At 39.7% G+C, this 17,949-nt stretch overlaps 1 protein-coding gene across 15 annotated transcripts in view; it reads right to left on the reverse strand.

The window, feature by feature from the left end:
* The window catches only part of DLG1 (discs large MAGUK scaffold protein 1), a 274,249-nt gene that overhangs the window by 100,131 nt on the left and 156,169 nt on the right, over positions 1-17,949 (reverse strand). For all 15 annotated transcript variants that reach the window (XM_030936950.1, XM_010381164.2, XM_030936930.1 and 12 more), the window contains one exon: positions 2,103-2,153. In XM_030936950.1, coding sequence (XP_030792810.1) covers positions 2,103-2,153 — 51 coding nt within the window. The remainder of the gene's footprint in view (positions 1-2,102; positions 2,154-17,949) is intronic.

Consider the following 17,949-nt stretch of genomic DNA (forward strand, 5'->3'; position numbering starts at 1 on the left):
ATGCTGAAGTGATCTTCCTGCTGTTATTTCTGAGCAGGTAAAACACATATATTGTTTTAGCCTTTGAAAAAAGGGGGTGGCGATGGTGCTTTTCTTCTGCTAACCTGACATCGACTTATTTTTAAATGACCGAATTGTAGCTGCTAAGTGACAGCTGCCATCAATCCGTGACATGTTTAACCAATACACCCGATGAAGCAAAAGGCGTTTTTCCAGTTTTTCATACTGAAGTCCAACCTGAGAACACTGGTGAATTTTCCGGACAGCAAAGTAAATTCTGCCAAAGGAGCTCTACTTTTTGCTTGTTTTATGAACCGGAGAAACAAGATTTCTGAATATTTTCTTCACAGAAAGGGTTTGACTGCCACAAAAAGCCTTCAAAAATAATTGATTTAAGCAATGGTATTAAAAAATGTTTATTTCTGCAAGAATGTTCTAACTGAATTTCAGGCAACTCAAGTAAGTAAATATATGTGGACTTATTATTTAACTGTTAGTATTAAACAGTGTAAACACTCACTCTACCACCATTTGTCTTAAAATTCTATTTTAATAAAAAAATGTTTTTTCAATCTAACTTCATGAATTACCTGAATCTTAAGAACAGTACCAGTGGATTATGGGAGGTTACCAAGTTACTTAGGTACTCAAGTTCTTCAACCAGTGAAAAATACAATGTATAGTCCTGACTAAACAAAAGGAATTTAAAAGGCCCTGGGAAAGAATAAAAAATCAATAATATAAAAAGTTAGGAGACAACACAAACTACTATATTAAAATATGTACAGTACATTAATACTGTGCTTACTTGAATGTTGCTTCAGTAGCCACCTAACTTGAAGAGGTGATACGAATTTAAGAAGAAGGCAATAAAGATATACATGTAAGACTCTCTCAGATTTATTTTTCTCAGATTTGATTCCAATATAAACAAATCTAATTATCTAGGATTTTAGTCTAGAATATACACACATTTAGTTACTTAAGAAATCCGCTTGTGTAAAACACTAAATTTTCATAAAATGCGAGCCAGATAAGGTGGCATTACTATTATAACTTACAATAAAAATCGAAAGCAGATACTCTTTTTTTTTTTTTTTTTTTTAGACGGAGTCTCACTCTGTCACCCGGGCTAGAGTGCAGTGATGTGATCTCGGCTCACTGCAACCTCTGCCTCCTGGGTTCAAGCGATTCTCCTGACTCGAGTAGCTGGGATTACAGGTCTGTACCACCACACCCGGCTAATTTTAGTATTTTTAGTAGAGACGGAGTTTTGCCATGTTGGCCAGGCTGGTCTTGAACTTCTAGCCTGAAGTGATTCACCTGCCTCGGCCTCCCAAAGTGCTGGGATTACAGGCGTGAGCCACCGCGCCGGGCCTGAATGCAGACATTCTTAAGGGAAAAAAAACATATCTTAAGAAAATTTACACATCTGAATTACACCCTTAAATTATTTTGACTGGGGGAGTATACCATAATAAGTTTTTAATACAGCTTCTGTCCGTTAGAAGTATGGTTATTTTGCTAGAAAAGAAAATTGATACAATGACCATGTTACTAGTATACCACTTACTTAATACGAACAATATTTCATTATCATATGCATATAAACAATACAAACAAAATTAAAAAGCAAGAAAAATCTGAGAAACTATCATAATCTAGAGGGGTCTAAGGAGACAGGATAACTAAACGTAATGTAGTTTCCTGGATGGGCCTCTGGAAGACAATAACATAAAAAGCAAGGAAACAGAGATTTCGGTTAATAATAATGTATGAATATAGGTATGTTAGTTGAAACAAATGTACTCTAGTAATATAAAATGTTAACAATAGAGGTGGCCGAATACAGGGTAAATGGAAACTCTTGGGACTATCTTTACAACTTCTTTGTAAATCTAAAACTACTTTAAAATAAAAAGTTTATTTAAAAAAATAAGGTTACTAAAGAAAAGACACATGTTTTGAAAATACCTTGGCCAATTTTATGAACTGGGAACTTAGAATAGTTCTGTTTGTGAAAGATCTCCCTTGAATCCTATATGAGAAAACAGTATATTGCAAAGCTCTTTAAAACAACAGATTAAGATAATAGTTTTTACCCTTTCAAGTGTGATTTCTTCATATTCATAATCTGCATCTGTGCCATTAACCTACAGGGGAAAAGAAAAGCAGCTCAGAAACTTAAGCGTGTAAAATCTGAAATGGCAAGACAAAATTTTTGTATGATTTATTAATGAAAACCTGTTAAATGCAACAGTAATCAAATACAATATCTTCATTTTAATAATTCTGGGGAAGAGTTTCAAGGAATGGAAGGATACAAATGTGATGAACGAACTGACAACATTCGTGGTATCATGACTTTCAAATCCAGAATAGGCACATTCAGCTTTTAATAGTTTCGACCTCTGATCCTTCTCTGTCTTGTTCCACGCCATCTATCAGTTAGTTGCCAACTGTTCCTGATTTGAACACTTTAATTTTTCTGAAAATCATCGCCTCTTCACTCTCATTTCTGACACCTTTCTTCAGGCCTTGTTAAACCTCCTCTGGAATGCAGTACTGTCTATGCAGTCTGCCTGACTGCTTAGATTAGTATTCCCCGCTGCCCAAATCACTGCGTTTTAAACAGCTGGTTCTTTTTAAAGCCCATAACATACTTCCTCTAAAACTTTCAAAACTCTCTCTTCCTAGAAATAGCCACACTCTAGGGCTTGGTAATCACGTCTCTGAAGAACTGACCTCAATGTACCACTCACCTTCATTCTTCACCTCTTCATAAACCTTACACACCATCCAGTCTGAATGACTCGCTCTATTACACATCCTACAATTTTCCACCTCGACATCTGGAACTTTTGTGCTTCCTCGGTCACAAATTTCATTTACATGTTTTATGTCAGAATCAGAGTCACCATTCAAGGTATCTTGGTCACAATTTATCTCCCTACAATTTATTTCCTAGTCTCTGCTCAAAGAAGTTAACTCCTACAGTAAAAGCCACTGGTGAAACAAGTCCCTGGAATCAGATGAACATGGGTTTGAATCCTTGCTTTAAAATTTATCGTGATATGAGGCTGGGCAAAACTCTAGCTAAATCAAATGGGGACTGTGGTAAATTCTACTTCTGAAGATGGCTCCCATCCTCCATTCCAGACATTCTTTTGCAATATGACTCAATCACCCTACCATCAGTAGGAGTCTCTTTCCCCTCCCATTAGATCTAGGCAAGTCCTGTGACTAGCTTTGACTAAAAATAAATGTGGCACAAACGATGCCGTGTGATTTCAGAGACTAGGTCATCTGATGCCTGGTAGTATTTGCCTTTGCTTTGGAATGTATTTTCTTTAGAACCCAGCAGCTATAACATGAGGAAAACTCAAGCAGCCTAAAGGGAGATCTAAACAACGGAGAACCAAAACCCTTGGCCCAGAACTCCAGCTACACTTCTAATCAGCAGTCAGCACCAACTATCAGCCACGTGAATAAGGCTGTTTGGACCTCCCAGCCTTGTCCAGTGCCTTAACCCACACCATGTAAAGCATAGTCATCCAGTTCATTATGAGAAAACATGAACTGTTGTTCTTTTAAGCCGCTAAGCTTCAGGGTAGTTTGTTATGGCTACCCAGGCTGGAATGCACTGGCATAATCAGTAGCTCGTTGTGGCCTCAAAACTCCTGTCTTCAAGTGATCCTCCTGCCTTAGCCTCTTGACTAGCTGAGACTACAGGCACATGCCACCATGCCTGGCTAAGTTTATTTTTATCTGTTTTTCATAGAGATGGGGTCTATGTTGCCCAGGTGCTCGCTTCTGTGCTCTGTCTCACACACACACACACACACACACACCACACACACACACGTAAAATTTCTTTATCTCAGCTTAGGAGGAGTAACTTCAAGAGATGTGTTGATCATGTCTGTGCATCTAGAGTATAGGAGGGTTACACGTGTATACCACACCCACTTGACTGGAAGTCCTCTGTTACGAGTAAAATTTTTATTTGCTGCAATATCTCCTTTCTTATTCTAAAGGTCATTTGTATCATCTTGTTTCTTGCTCAAGACTTGCTAAAAATCTATCAGTCTTTATTGAAAAAGTAGTTTTGACGTTATTGATGAAACTATTACATTTCATGGTATTACTTTGTTTTTAACAATTCCTTATTCCTTTGATTTTCTAAAAAAGATTTTTGAGTTGAATGCTCAATTTATGCTTACTCTATTCTGCTTTTAAAAGCCTCAAAGTTTACAAATTTTCCTTGGCATATGGATTAGGCCAAATCCCATAACTGCTAGCTGCACTGGACTCCATTTTTGTTCATTTGTTTATTTCTAAATCATCTAAAATTTTATTTTGGAAAACATTTCCAAATGAGTGTGCTCATATGGCCCTTTTGGCATTGATGTAAAATTCTGATTTCTGCCTCCAGGAATCTTAGATTTTTCACCTCTAAGTTTCCTCACAAGGTAGGAGCTCAGTAAATGTTCCTGGTGCTTAATTTAATGCCAATTCATCACACAGGTTTCTAAGCAGCACAGAAGGAGGGTCTTTTAGGTAGCACTGAGTACTTTTTAAAAGGTGAAACATGGCCGGGCACGGTGGCTCAAGCCTGTAATCCCAGCACTTTGGGAGGCCGAGACGGGCGGATCACGAGGTCAGGAGATCGAGACCATCCTGGCTAACACGGTGAAACCCCGTCTCTACTAAAAAAATACAAAAATCTAGCCGGGCGAGGTGAGGTGGCGGGCGCCTGTAGTCCCAGCTACTCCGGAGGCTGAGGCAGGAGAATGGCGTAAACCCGGGAGGCGGAGCTTGCAGTGAGCTGAGATCCGGCCACTGCACTCCAGCCCCCGCGACAGAGCGAGACTCCGTCTCAAAAAAAAAAAAAAAAAAAAAAAAAAAAAAAAAAAAAAAAAGGTGAAACATGAGGCGGCCATACAGACCACCAGTAACTTTATTCCTTAATCCTCAATTGTTTGGAACTCTGATAATTTCAAACACCGAGACAATTCTATAACATTAAACATACACTAAAGCTTCTAAGGGCCAAGAGTATATTATCAAAAACATATTTGTGTGTGTGTGTGTGTGTGTGTGTGTGATGAGAAAATTTACAATCTACTCTCAGGAATTTTCAAGTGTACAATACACTGTTACTAACTCTAGCTGCCACTTTGTACAACACATCTTGTGAAGTTACTTCTCGTAAATGGAAATTTTGTATCATTTGACCACCATTTTCTCAATCCCTCCCCACCATCCCCAGGTAACCACCACTCTACTCTCTGCTTTGAGTTTGACTTTTTCACATTTGATCGTGCAGTATTTGCCTTTCTGTGCTTGGTTTATTTCACTTAACATGTCATCCAGGTTCATCCATGTTGTCACAAATGATGGAATTTCCTTCTTTTTAAAGGCAGAAGAGTACCCCGCTCTGTATACACCACATCTTCTTCACCTACTTCATGGGCCAACAGACACTTAGGCGGTTTCCGTGTCTTGGCAACTGTGACTAATGCCGCAATGAGCACTGGAGTCAGGTATCTCTCTATGTATTGATTTTCTTTCCTGTGGATGTGTACTCAGAAGTGGGGTTGCTGATCACATGGTAGTTCTATTTTTAATTTCTGAAGAGCCTCCACACTGTTTTCCACAACGGCTGTACTAATTTACATTCCCACCAACAGTATAGAAAGGTTCCCTGTTCTCTATACCACTGCCAAGACTGATCTTTTTTCTAACAGCCATCCTAATGGGTGTGAACTGGTATCTCACTGTGGTTTTAATATGCATTTTCCTGATGATTGGTGATGTTAAGCATTTTTAAATATACTTGCTGGACATTTAGTCTTTTTGTGTGTATGCAATGTCCTTTCAGATCCTTTGTCCATTTTTAAAAATGGGTTATTTGTTTTCTTGCTATTTACTTATATTTTTAACTTTGTTGCCCAGCCTGGAGTGCAGTGGTGTGATCACAGCTCACTGCAGCCTTTAACTCCTGGGCTCAAGCAATCCTTCCACCTCGGCCTTGTGAGTAGCTAGGACTACGGGCATGTGCCATCGCACTCGGTTAATTTTTAAAATTTTTTTCTGGAGACAAGGTCTCATTACATTGCCCACGCTGGTCTCAAACTCCTGAGTTCAAGTGATCCTCCCACTTTGGCCTCCCAAGGGCTGGGATAATGGGCATGAGCCACCAGGCCTGACAATGTTTTCTTGCTATTGATTTGAGTTCCTTATAAATTTTTTATTAACCCCTTGTCAGACTTAGAGTTCACAAATATTTTCTCCCATTCTGTAGGCTCTCTCTTCACTCTGTTGATTATTGCTTTTGCTGGGCAGAAGCTTGCTGCAATCCCATTTGCTCATTTTGTTTTCACTGCCTATGCTTCTGGGTTTCAAAATATCTGCTCAGTCCAATGTCAAGAAGCTTTTCCCTTATGTTTTCTTTCTTTCTTTTTTTTTTTTTTTTGAGATGGAGTCTCACCCTGTCATCCAGGCTGGAGTGCAGTGGTGTGATCTGGGTTCACCACAAACTCCACCTCCTGGGTTCAAGCGATTCTCCTGCCTCAGCCTCCCAAGTAGCTGGGATCACAGGTGGACACTGCCATGCTTGGCTAATTTTTGTATTTTTAGTAGAGACAGGGTTTCACCATATTGGCCAGGCTGGTCTCGAACTCCTTACTTCAGGTGATCTGCCCACCTCGGCCTCCCAAAGTGCTGGGATTACAGGCGTGAGCCTCCATGCCCCACTGCTTTTCCCCGATGTTTTCTTTCAGTAGTTTTACAAAGTCAGTTAACATTTAAACCCTGAATCCATTTCAAGTTGATTTTTATATATGGTACAAGATAAGGGTCCAATTTCATTCTTCTGCATGTGGATAGCCAGGTACTGTAATACCATATATTGAAGAAACTGTCCTTTCCCCAATATGTGCCCTTGCCATTTTTGTTGAAGATCAGTTTACCATAAATGTGTAGATTAATTTCTGAGCTCTCAATTCTACTTCATTGCACGGGTCTGTTTTTGTGCCAGTACCATGCTGTTTTTATTACTACAGCTCTGCGGCAGATTCTGAGATCAGGCAGTATGATGCCTTAAACTTTGTTCTTTTTGTTCAAGATTGCTTTCGCTATTTGGGGTCTTTTGTGGTTCCATTTGAATTTTAGAAGCATATTTTCTACTTTTACGAAAACTATCACTGAAATCTTGAAAGGGACTACACTGAATCTATAGATCGTTTTGGGTGGTTTGACTGTTTCAACAATATTAACCTCACAACCATGAAATGGGGTATCTTTCCATTTATCTGTGTTTTCTTCAATTTTATTCATCAATGTTTTATAGTTTTCACTGTACAGATATTTTACCTTTGGCTAAATTTATTCCTATGCATTTTATTTTATATTTTTTGGTGCTATTGTAAATGGCATGAAATGAAAAGGAGACATTAAAACTGTTACCACAGAAACACAAAAGATCATAAGAAACTACTATGAACAATTATATGCCAACAAACGATAACCAAGAAGGAAGACAATTTTCTAGAAATATAAAACTGCTTAGACTGAATTATGAAAAAACAGAAATTCTGAATAGAACATTACTAGTCTGATTATCAGTAATCTAAGATCTTCTATCAAAGAAAAGCCCATAGTGTGATGGGTTCATGACTGAATTCTACCAAACATTTAAAGAAGAACTAATACCAATCCTTCTCAAACTCTCCCCAGAAACTGAATAGGAAATACCAAACGCTTCTCAAATTCATTTTACAAGGCCAGAATTGCCCTGATACCAAAGCCAAACAAGAATACTATAAGAAAAGAATATTTCGGGCTGATATAACTGATAAACATAGATTTAAAAATCCTCAACAAAATACTGGCAATTCAAAGCACATTAAAAGGATCATTCACCATAATCAAGTGAGATTTAACCCGGGGAGGTAATGATGGTTCAACAAATGAACATCAACAAACGTGATATACCACATTAACAGAATGAAATTTAAATTTTAAATTTTATTAAATTTTGGCTGGGTGCAGTGGCTCATGCCTGTAACCCCAGCACTTTGGGAGGCTGAGACAGGCGAAATTCCGTTTCTACCAAGAATACAAAAATTAGATGGGCGTGGTGGCGAGTGCCTGTCATCCCAGCTATTCAGGAGGCTAAGGCAGGAGAATCACTTGAACCCGGAAAACAAAGGTTGCAATGAGCTGAGATGGCACCACTGCACTCCAGCCTGGGCAACAAAAGCGAAACTCTGTCTTACACACACAGACACAGAATTGTTAAATTTTAATCAATTTAAACAGCAACATGGGGCTCGTGGCTACTTTACTGGATGGCACAGCTCCAGCCCAATCATTCTGTTAAGCCCATCTTTGTGCTCTCAAAACTCAAGCATACAGTCTCTTTCTTTTGCTTTCTCCCTCCTCTCCCTCTCCTACCCCTCCCACCTCTCCCCCACCCCCACATCCATTTTTGGGGGCTGTGATTGGTATGACACCAAATTTACAGATTAGTCTGGGGAAAATGAAGATCTTTACATTATTTTCCTGCTCAGGACCATTAACTGTTCTCCACTTAAGTACTCTTTCATGCCACTCAGTAAAGTTTCACAGTTTTCTTACTACACACTATGTATTTCATTTTTAGCTGATTGATAGACATTTCACATTTTTATTAATACAGTTAATGGATTCACATTTCCCACTGGTTGTTGCTGGTATAATAAAATAACATTTACTGTTTAACTTTTAAATTGTACGAGTTTATCTTTTTAGTATAATTAAAGGCTTCTGTATAGCCTTACAACTTTAGCCTTTATTTATAGGTACATATAGGTCATAATGAAGTAGAGAAAAATTTATGACAGATATTCTCAGTCCTTTACTGGCCCAAGAATTTTAAGTTTCTAATCATTTTAACACTAATATATCCAAACAGGACAAATCCTATTACATTAAAGTTATAAGACTTGTCCAAGGAAAGATAAAAAAGAAGCCTAATTTACTAATTCCTTATGTTTAGGTTCAATTCAATAATACTTTTCTAACTACAGAGTAATATATCAAAATCCAATATTTTATCAATATTTATATGACTCATGGTTAATAATAATGCGTAATCACAGGCAATTAAAAACCTCAAAGCTGGCTGGATGCAGCGGCTCACGCCTATAATTCCAGCAGTTTGGGAGGCCGAGGTGTGTGGATCACTTGAGGCCAGGAGTTTGAGACCAGCCTGGCCAACACAGTGGAACCCCATCTCTACTAAAAATAGAAAAAATTGGCTGGGTATGGTGGTGCATGGCTTGTAATCTCAGATACTCAGGAGGCTGAAGCATGGGAATCATTTGAACTCCAAAGGTGGAGGTTGTAGTGAGCCAAGATCGAGCCACTATACTCCAGCCTGGGCAACAGAGCAAGATTCTTATCTCAAAAACACAAAAAACCCTCAAAGCCTATACCATCACAAAGCAAAACTCTAAAACTAAAAATGTACTGGAAAAAGAAGATGTACTTTCTAATGAAAAATTAACATAACCAAATATGAAATAATAGCCCTCAAAGAGCTTACTTAAAAGTGTTTCCTAAATAATGAATTTAGGTCACTTAAAAAATATTGTAGCTATAAATTATATTACATGTGGAAAAACTGAAGCTTTTATTATGTAATAAACCTACCAAAGTTCAATGGAGTGAATTTTTCTAACTTCAGTCTTCATGTTTTGTCTCAAGGAAAATAAAGATAGGGGAATAGATTGGCACTTTTTTAACAGATTACTTCATTTCCTGCTCTTTACTGGATCCAGTAAGAACTCAAATTTGTGTGTAATTTTGCCTTCTTTCGATGTTTTTACTACTTAAGGATAGAACAGGATGGAGAATCAAACCCAAAGCCAATGAAATTATAGTATCAATGAATACTTAAAATTGCATATAATATATCACAATGGCAAAACACTGAAAGTTTTCCCTTAATAATCAGGAACACAACAAGGATGCTTGCTTTCACTACTTCCATTAAATACGGTAATAGAGGTGTTAGCCAGGGGAATTACAGGCAAGAAAGAGAAAACGCATTCAGAAGTTGGTGAAGGATAAAGATGACAGATGGGGGCAGGATTAGCTTGCAGCTCCTGCTTGGATGGACAGAGCAGTTGTGGACACTCACGTCGTGAACTTTTGCTCCAAGAACTACCGCAGGAACATACCAGAAAAGCCAAGATAATCCACAGAGCCACTAGATCGCCACTGCAGGCTCCTTGAGACACTGAAAAACTGTGAGTCTCCTTGCTTTCTTGGCGGGCAGGCTCACGGTCTGGGGCAAGTGCTCAGCCCTGGTCACCTGCCGCCAGGAAATAGACTTGGTGCTGTCGAGGAGGCACGGTGGGAGTGAGACAGGCCCTTAGGGCTGTGGGCTGTGCAGGAGCAAGGTGAGGCCTGTGACTACCAGCTTTCCCCCATTTCCCTGGTGACCTGCATGTCTCAGCAGAGGCAGCCATAAAAGGCAGCCACAATCCCCCTGGTAACGAAACTCCATTGTCCTGGGAACCACATCCCCATCCCCCACAGGAGCTGCAGCAAGCCCCATCCAAGAAGAGTCTGAGCTCAGATATGTCTATCCCTGTCCCAACCTGGTGGTCTTTCTCTACCAGCCCTGGTATCCCTGCCCCCTGGTGGTCTTTCTCTACCAGCCCTGGTAGCCAAAGACAAAGGTCACAATCTCTTGGGAGTTCTATGGCCCTGCCCACTGCCTGAGAAACCTGAAAACTTAACCAGGCGTCCCTATGGCAAGTTTGCATCCTCCCTACAGTACTGCAGCTGATGCACTCTTGACAGTGCCACCTCCTGGCTGGAGGACAACCAACACAAAACCAGCGCACCCAACAAAAATACAACCACAGACCCTCAGAGAGTCCACTTCATTTCCCTGCTCCCTCCACCAGAGCAGGTGCTGGTATCCATGACTGAAAGACCTGATGATGGATCACACATCACAGGACTCTTTGCAGACACTCCCCAGTACCAGCCTGGAGGCTAGTAGATCTGCTGGGTGGCAGACTCAGAAGAGTAAACACAGTCACTGTAGTTTGGCTCTCAGGAAGCCCCATTCCTAGGGGAAGGGGGAGAACACCACATCAAGAGAGCACCTGTGGACAAAAGAATCTCAACAGCAGCCCTTGAGTTCCCTCTGACACAGTCTACTCAAATGAGAAGGAACCAGAAAAACAATTCTGGTAATAAAACAATACAGGGTTCTTTAACACCCCCAAAAGATCACACCAGCTCACCAGCGATACATCCAAACCAAGACAAAATCTCTGCATTGCCAGAAAAAGAATTCAGAAGGTCGAATATTAAGTTCATCATGGAGGCACCAGAGAAAGGTGAAGTCCAATTTAAAGAAATCAAAAACATGACACAGGATATGAAAAGAAAAATCTTCAGTGAAATAGGCAGCATAAATAAAATCAATCACCACTTCCGGAAATCAAGGACACACTTAGAGAAATGCAAAACGCACTGAAAAGTCTCAGCAACAGAATGAAACAAACAGAAGAAAGAACTTCGGAGCTTGAGGACAAGGCATCGAATTAATCCATCAAAGACAAAGACAAAGAATTTAAAAAATGAAGAGGCCGGGAGCGGTGGCTCACGCCTGGAATCCCAGCACTTTGGGAGGCCGAGGCGGGCGGATCACGAGGTCAGGAGATCGAGACCATCCTGGCTAACATGGTGAAACCCCATCTCTACTAAAAACACAAAAAACTAGCCGGGCAAGGTGGCGGGCGCTTGTAGTCCCAGCTACTCGGGAGGCTGAGGCAGGAGAATGACCCCGGGAGGCGGGGCTTGCACTGAGCCCAGATTGCACCACTGCACTCCAGTCCGGGCGACAGGGCAAGACTCCGTCTCAAAAAAAAAAAAAAAAAAAGAAGAAGAAAGCCTCCAAGAAGTTTGGGACTATGTTAAACACCCAAAACTAAGAATAATCGGTGTTCCCGAGGAAGAAGAGAAACCTAACAGTTTGGAAAACATATTTGAGAAAATAATGGAGGAAAACTTTCCTGGCCTTGCCAGAGATCTAGACATCCAAATACAAGAAGCTCAAAGAACATCTGAGAAATTCATCACAAAAAGATCATCGCCTAGGCACACAGTCTATTTAAAGTCAAGACAAAGGAAATAATCCTAAGAGCTGTGAGGCAAAAGCACCAGGTAACCTATAAAGGAAAATCTACCAGATTAACAGCAGATTTCTCAGCAGAAACCCTACAAGCTAGAAGGGACTGGGGTCCTATCTTTAGCTTCCTTAAAACAATTATCAGCCAAGAATTTTGCATCCAGCAAAACTAAGCTTTATAAACGATAGTCTTTTCCAGACAAAAAAAGGCTGAGAGAATTCGCCACTACCAAGCCAGCACTGTAAGAACTGCTAAAAGGAGTTCTAAATCTTGAAACAAATCCTCGAAATACATCAAAACAGAACTTCTCTAAAGCATAAATCTCACAGGACCTATATAACAATAACACAATGAAAACAAAACAAAACAACAACAACAACAAAACCAAAGGCATTCAGGCAACAAATAGCACAATGAACGGTACCTCACATCTCAGCACTCATGTTGAAGGTAAATGGCCTAAATGCTCCACTTAAAAGACACAGAATGGCTGGGCGCGGTGGCGGGCACCTGTAGTCCCAGCTACATGGGAGGTTGAGGCAGGAGAATGGCATGAACCCAGGAGGCAGAGCTTGCAATGAGCCAAGATCACGCCACTGCACTCCAGCCTGGGCGACAGTGCGAGACTCCGTCTCAAAAAAAAAGATACAGAATGGATAAGAATTCACCAACCAAATTTCTGCTATCTTCAAGAGATTCACCTAACTCCTGAGGACTCAAATAAACTTAAGGTAAATGGGTGAAAAAAGATATTCCATGCAAATGGACACCAAAAGCGAGCAGCAGTAGCTATTCTTTCATCAGACAAAACAAACTTTAAAGCAACAGCAGTTAAAAAAGACAAAGAAGGACATTATATAATGATAAAAGGATTAGTCCAACGATCAGATCCTAAATACATATGCATCTAACACTGGAGCCCTCAAATTCGTAATTACTACTAGACCTAAGAAATGAGATAGATGGCAATACAATAATAGTGTGGGACTTTGAATATTCCAATACTCCACTGACAGCACTAGACAGGTCATTAAGACCGAAAGTCAATAAAGAAACAATGGACTTAAACTATACCCTAAAACAAATGGACTTAACAGATATTTACAGAATATTCTATCCAACAACTGCAGAATATACATTCTGTTCATCAGCACATGGAACATTCTCCAAGACAGACTATACGAGAGGCCACAAAACAAATCTCGGTAAATTTAAGAAAAATCAAAACTATATCAACTGTACTGTCTCTGACCACAGTGGAATAAAACGGAAAATCAACTCCAAAAGGAATCCTCGAAACTACGTAAATACATGGAAATTAAACAACCTGCTACTGAATGACTGTTCAGTCAGCAACGAAATCAAGATGGAAATTAAGATTCTTTGAACTGGATAACAGTGACACAACCTATCAAAACCTCTGGGATACAGCAAAAGTAGTGCTAAGAGTAAAGTTCATAGCACTAAATGCCTACATCAGAAAGTCTGGAAGAGCACAAAGAGACAATCTAAGGTTACAACCAAAGGAACTGGAGAAACACAAACAATCCAAACCCGAACCCAGCAGAAGAAAAGAAGTGACGGAGATCAGAGCAGAACTAAATGAAATTGAAACAAACAACACAAAAGACAAATAAAACAAAAAGCTAGATCTTTGAAAAGGTACATAAAATTGACAGACCATTAGCGAGATTAACCACGAAAAGGAGAGATGATCCAAATGGCCGGCGTGGTGGCTCACGCCTGTAATCCCAGCACTTTGGGAGGCTGAGGTGGGTGGATCACTTGAGGTCAGGAGTTCGAGATCAGTCTGGCCAACATGGTGAAACCCCATTTCTACTAAAAATACAAAAATTAGCTGGGTGTGGTGGCGTGCACCTGTGATCCCAGCTACTCGGGTGACTGAGGCAGAAGCATTGCTTGAACCCAGGAGGTAGAGGCGGCAGTGACCCGAGATTGTGCCACAGCCTGAGTGACAGAGCGAGACTCCATCTCAAAGTAAAAGATCCAAACAAGCTGAATGAGCAATGAAATAGGAGATAATACAACCAATGCCACAGAAATACGAAAGATTATTCAAAGCTACTATGAACACCTTTACATGCATAAACTAGAAAACCTTGAGACGGATAAATTCCTGGAAATATACAACCTTCCTAGATTAAACCAGGAAGAAATAGAAACTCTGAACAGACCAATAACAAGCAGTGAGATTGAAATGGTAATTAAGAAATTGCCAATGAACAAAAAAGTCCAGCACAAGACAGATGCACAGCTGAATTCTGTCAGACATTCAAAGAAGAAATGGTACCAATCCTATTGACAATATTCAAAAAGATAGAGAAAAAGGGAATCCTCCCTAAATCATTCTATGAAGCCAGTGTAACACTAATACCAAAACCAGGGAATGATCTAACAAAAAAAGAAAACTACAGACACATATCCCCAATTAACACAGATACAAAAATCCTCAACCGCATATCAAGAGAATCCACCATGATCAAGTGGGTTTCATATCAGGGATGCAGGGATGGTTTAACATACCTAAGTCAATAAATGTGATATACCACATAAACAGATTTAAAAACAAAAATCACATGATCATCTCAATAGATGCAGAAAAAGTATTTGACAAAATCCAGCATCCCTTTATAATTAAAACCCTCAGCAAAATCAGCACAGAAGGGACAAACCTTAAGATAATAAAAGCCACCTACGACAAACCCACAGCCAACATTATATTGAATGGGGAGAAGTTAAAAGCATTCCCCCTGAGAAGTGGAAAAAGACAAGGATGCCCACTTTCACCACTTCTACTCAACACAGTACTGGAAGTCCTAGCCAGAGCAATCAGACGAGAGAGAGAAAGAAAGAAGGGCACCCAAATTGGTACAGAGGAAGACAAAAGATTGCTGTTTGCTGCTGATATAATCGCATACCTAGAAAACCCTAAAGACTCATCCAAAAACCTCCTAGAACTGGTAAGTGAATTCAGCAAAGTTTCAGGATACAAAATTAATGTGCACAAATCAGTACCTCTGCTATATACCAACAGTGACCAAACTGAGAAACAAATCAAGAACTCAACCCTAGGCCGGGCACTGTGGCCCACACCTGTAATACCAGCCCTCTGGGAGGCCAAGGCGGGTGGATCACTGGAGGTCAGAAGTTCAAGACCAGCCTGACCAACATGGCGAAACCCTGTCTTTATTAAAAATACAAAAATTAGCTGGGCGTGGTGGTGCATGCCTGTAATCCCAGCTACTTGGGGCAGGGGCTAGGGGGTGGGGGCTGAGACAGGAGAAGCACTTGAATCCAGGAGGCGAAGGTTGCAGTAAGCTGTTGTGCTACTGTACTCCAGTCTGGGCAACAGAGTGAGACACTGTCTCAAAAAAATAAATACATAAAATAAAATAAAAACAAAAGTTACTCAACCCTTCTTACAATAGCTAAAGGAAAATAAAATACTTAGGAATATACCTAACCAAGGAGGTGAAATACCTCTACAAAGAAAACTACAAAACACTACTGAAAGAAATCACAGACGACATAAACAAATGGAAGCACATCCCATGCTCATGGACGGGTAGAATCAATATTGTGAAATGACTATACTGCCAAAAGTAATCTACAAATTCAATGCAATTCCCACCAAAATACCACCATAATTCTTCACAGAACTAGAAAAAACATTCTTAAAATTCATATGGAACCAAAAAAGACCCTCCATAGCCAAAGTAAGACTGAGCAAAAGGAACAAATCTGGAGGCACCACATTACCTGGCCCCAAACTATACTATGAGGCCATAGTCACCAAAACAGCATGGTACTGGTATAAAAATGGATACATAGAATGAAGCAGAATAGAAAACCCAGAAAGAAAGCCAAATACTTACAGCCAACTGATTTTTGACAAAGCAAACAAAAACATAAAGTGGGGAAAGGACACCCTATTCGACAAATGGTGCTGGGATAATTGGCGAGCCACATGTGGAGAATGAAACTGGATCCTCATCTCTCACCTTATAAAAAAATCAACTCAAAATGGATCAGAGACTTAAATCTAAGACTTGAAACCGTTAAAACTTTAGAAGATAAATCAGAAAACCCTTCTAAACATCGGCTTAGGCAAAGACTTCATGACCAAGAACCCAAAAGCAAATCCAACAAAAACAAAGATACACAGACGGGACTTAATTAAACTAAGAAGCTTCTGCACAGCAAAACAAATAATCAGCAGACTTAACAGACAACCTACAGAGTGGGAGAAAATCTTCACAATCTATACTTCTGACAAAGGACTAATATCCAGAAACCACAGGGAACACTTTTACACTGTTGATGGGAATGTAAACTAGTACAACCATTATGGAAAACAGTACAGAGATTCCTTAAAGAACTAAAAGTAGATCAATCGTTTGATCCAGCAATTCTACCACTAGATATCTACACAGAGGAAAAGAAGTCATTATATGAAAAAGACACTTGCACATGCATGTTGATAGTAGTGCAATTCACAATTGCAAAATTATGGAACCAGCCCAAATGCCCATTTTTCAATGAGTGGATAAAAAAATATATGGTGTGTACACACACACACACACACACACACCACGGAATACTACTCAGCCATAAAAAGGAATGAAATAATGGCATTTGTGGCAACCTGAATGGAACTGGAAATTATTATTCTAAGTGAAGTAACTCAGGAATGGAAAACCAAACATAGTATGTTCTCACTCGTAAGTGGGAGCTAAGCTATGAGGATGCAAAGGCATAAGAATGATACACTGGCATTTGGGGACTCGGGAAAGCACGGGAGCAGGGTGAGGGATAAAAGACTACACACTGGGTATAGTATACACTGCTCGGATGATGGGTGCACCAAAATCTCAGAAATCACCACTAACTTATTCATGTAACCAAACACCACCTGCTCCTGCTCCCTAAAACCTACTGAAATAATAAAAACAAAAATCCAAAAAACAAAAAATAAAATCCTGAAGTTTCCCATCCTTTAAAATTAAAAAAAGAAAAAAGAAATAAAAGGCATCCAGAGATAAACTATCTCTATTTGCCAATGACATGATCCTGTATATAGAAAATTCAAACTACATAACTACTAGAGGTAACAAATGAGTTCAGCAAGGTTGTGGGATCAAAGATAAACACCTAAAAGGCAACTGTATTTCCATATGCTAGCAATAAAAATTCCAAAAATAAACAAAACAATTCCATTCATAACAGCATCAAAAGAATAAAATACTCGCTGGGCATGGCTCACCCCTGTAATCCCAGCACTTTGGGAGGCCAAGGCAGGTTGGATGACTTGAGCTCAGGAGTTCGAAATCAACCTGGGCAACATGGTAAAACCCTATCTCTACCTAAAATACAAAAAAAATTGTGGTGGCACGTGTCTGTGTTCCCAACTACTTGGGAGGCTGAGATGGGAGGATCATCTTGAGCCTGGGAGGTGGAGGCTGCAGTGAGCTAAGATTGTCCCAACAACACTCCAGCCTGGGTGACAGAGTGAAACACTGTCTCAAAAAAAAAAAAAAAAAAAAAAAAAAAAAGGGAGAGGAGCGAGAGAATACTTACAAATAAATTTAACAAAAGAACTCCAAGACTTGTACACAGAAAACTGCAAAACATTATTGAAAGGAATTACAGAAATACACCCATATATTTACAGTTAACGGATTCTCTATATAGTTGCCAAGGCCATTCAATGTGGAAAGAAGAGTCTTTT

This window comes from Rhinopithecus roxellana, chromosome 1 (genome assembly GCF_007565055.1).
Source record: "Rhinopithecus roxellana isolate Shanxi Qingling chromosome 1, ASM756505v1, whole genome shotgun sequence".
Taxonomy (NCBI): domain Eukaryota; kingdom Metazoa; phylum Chordata; class Mammalia; order Primates; family Cercopithecidae; genus Rhinopithecus; species Rhinopithecus roxellana.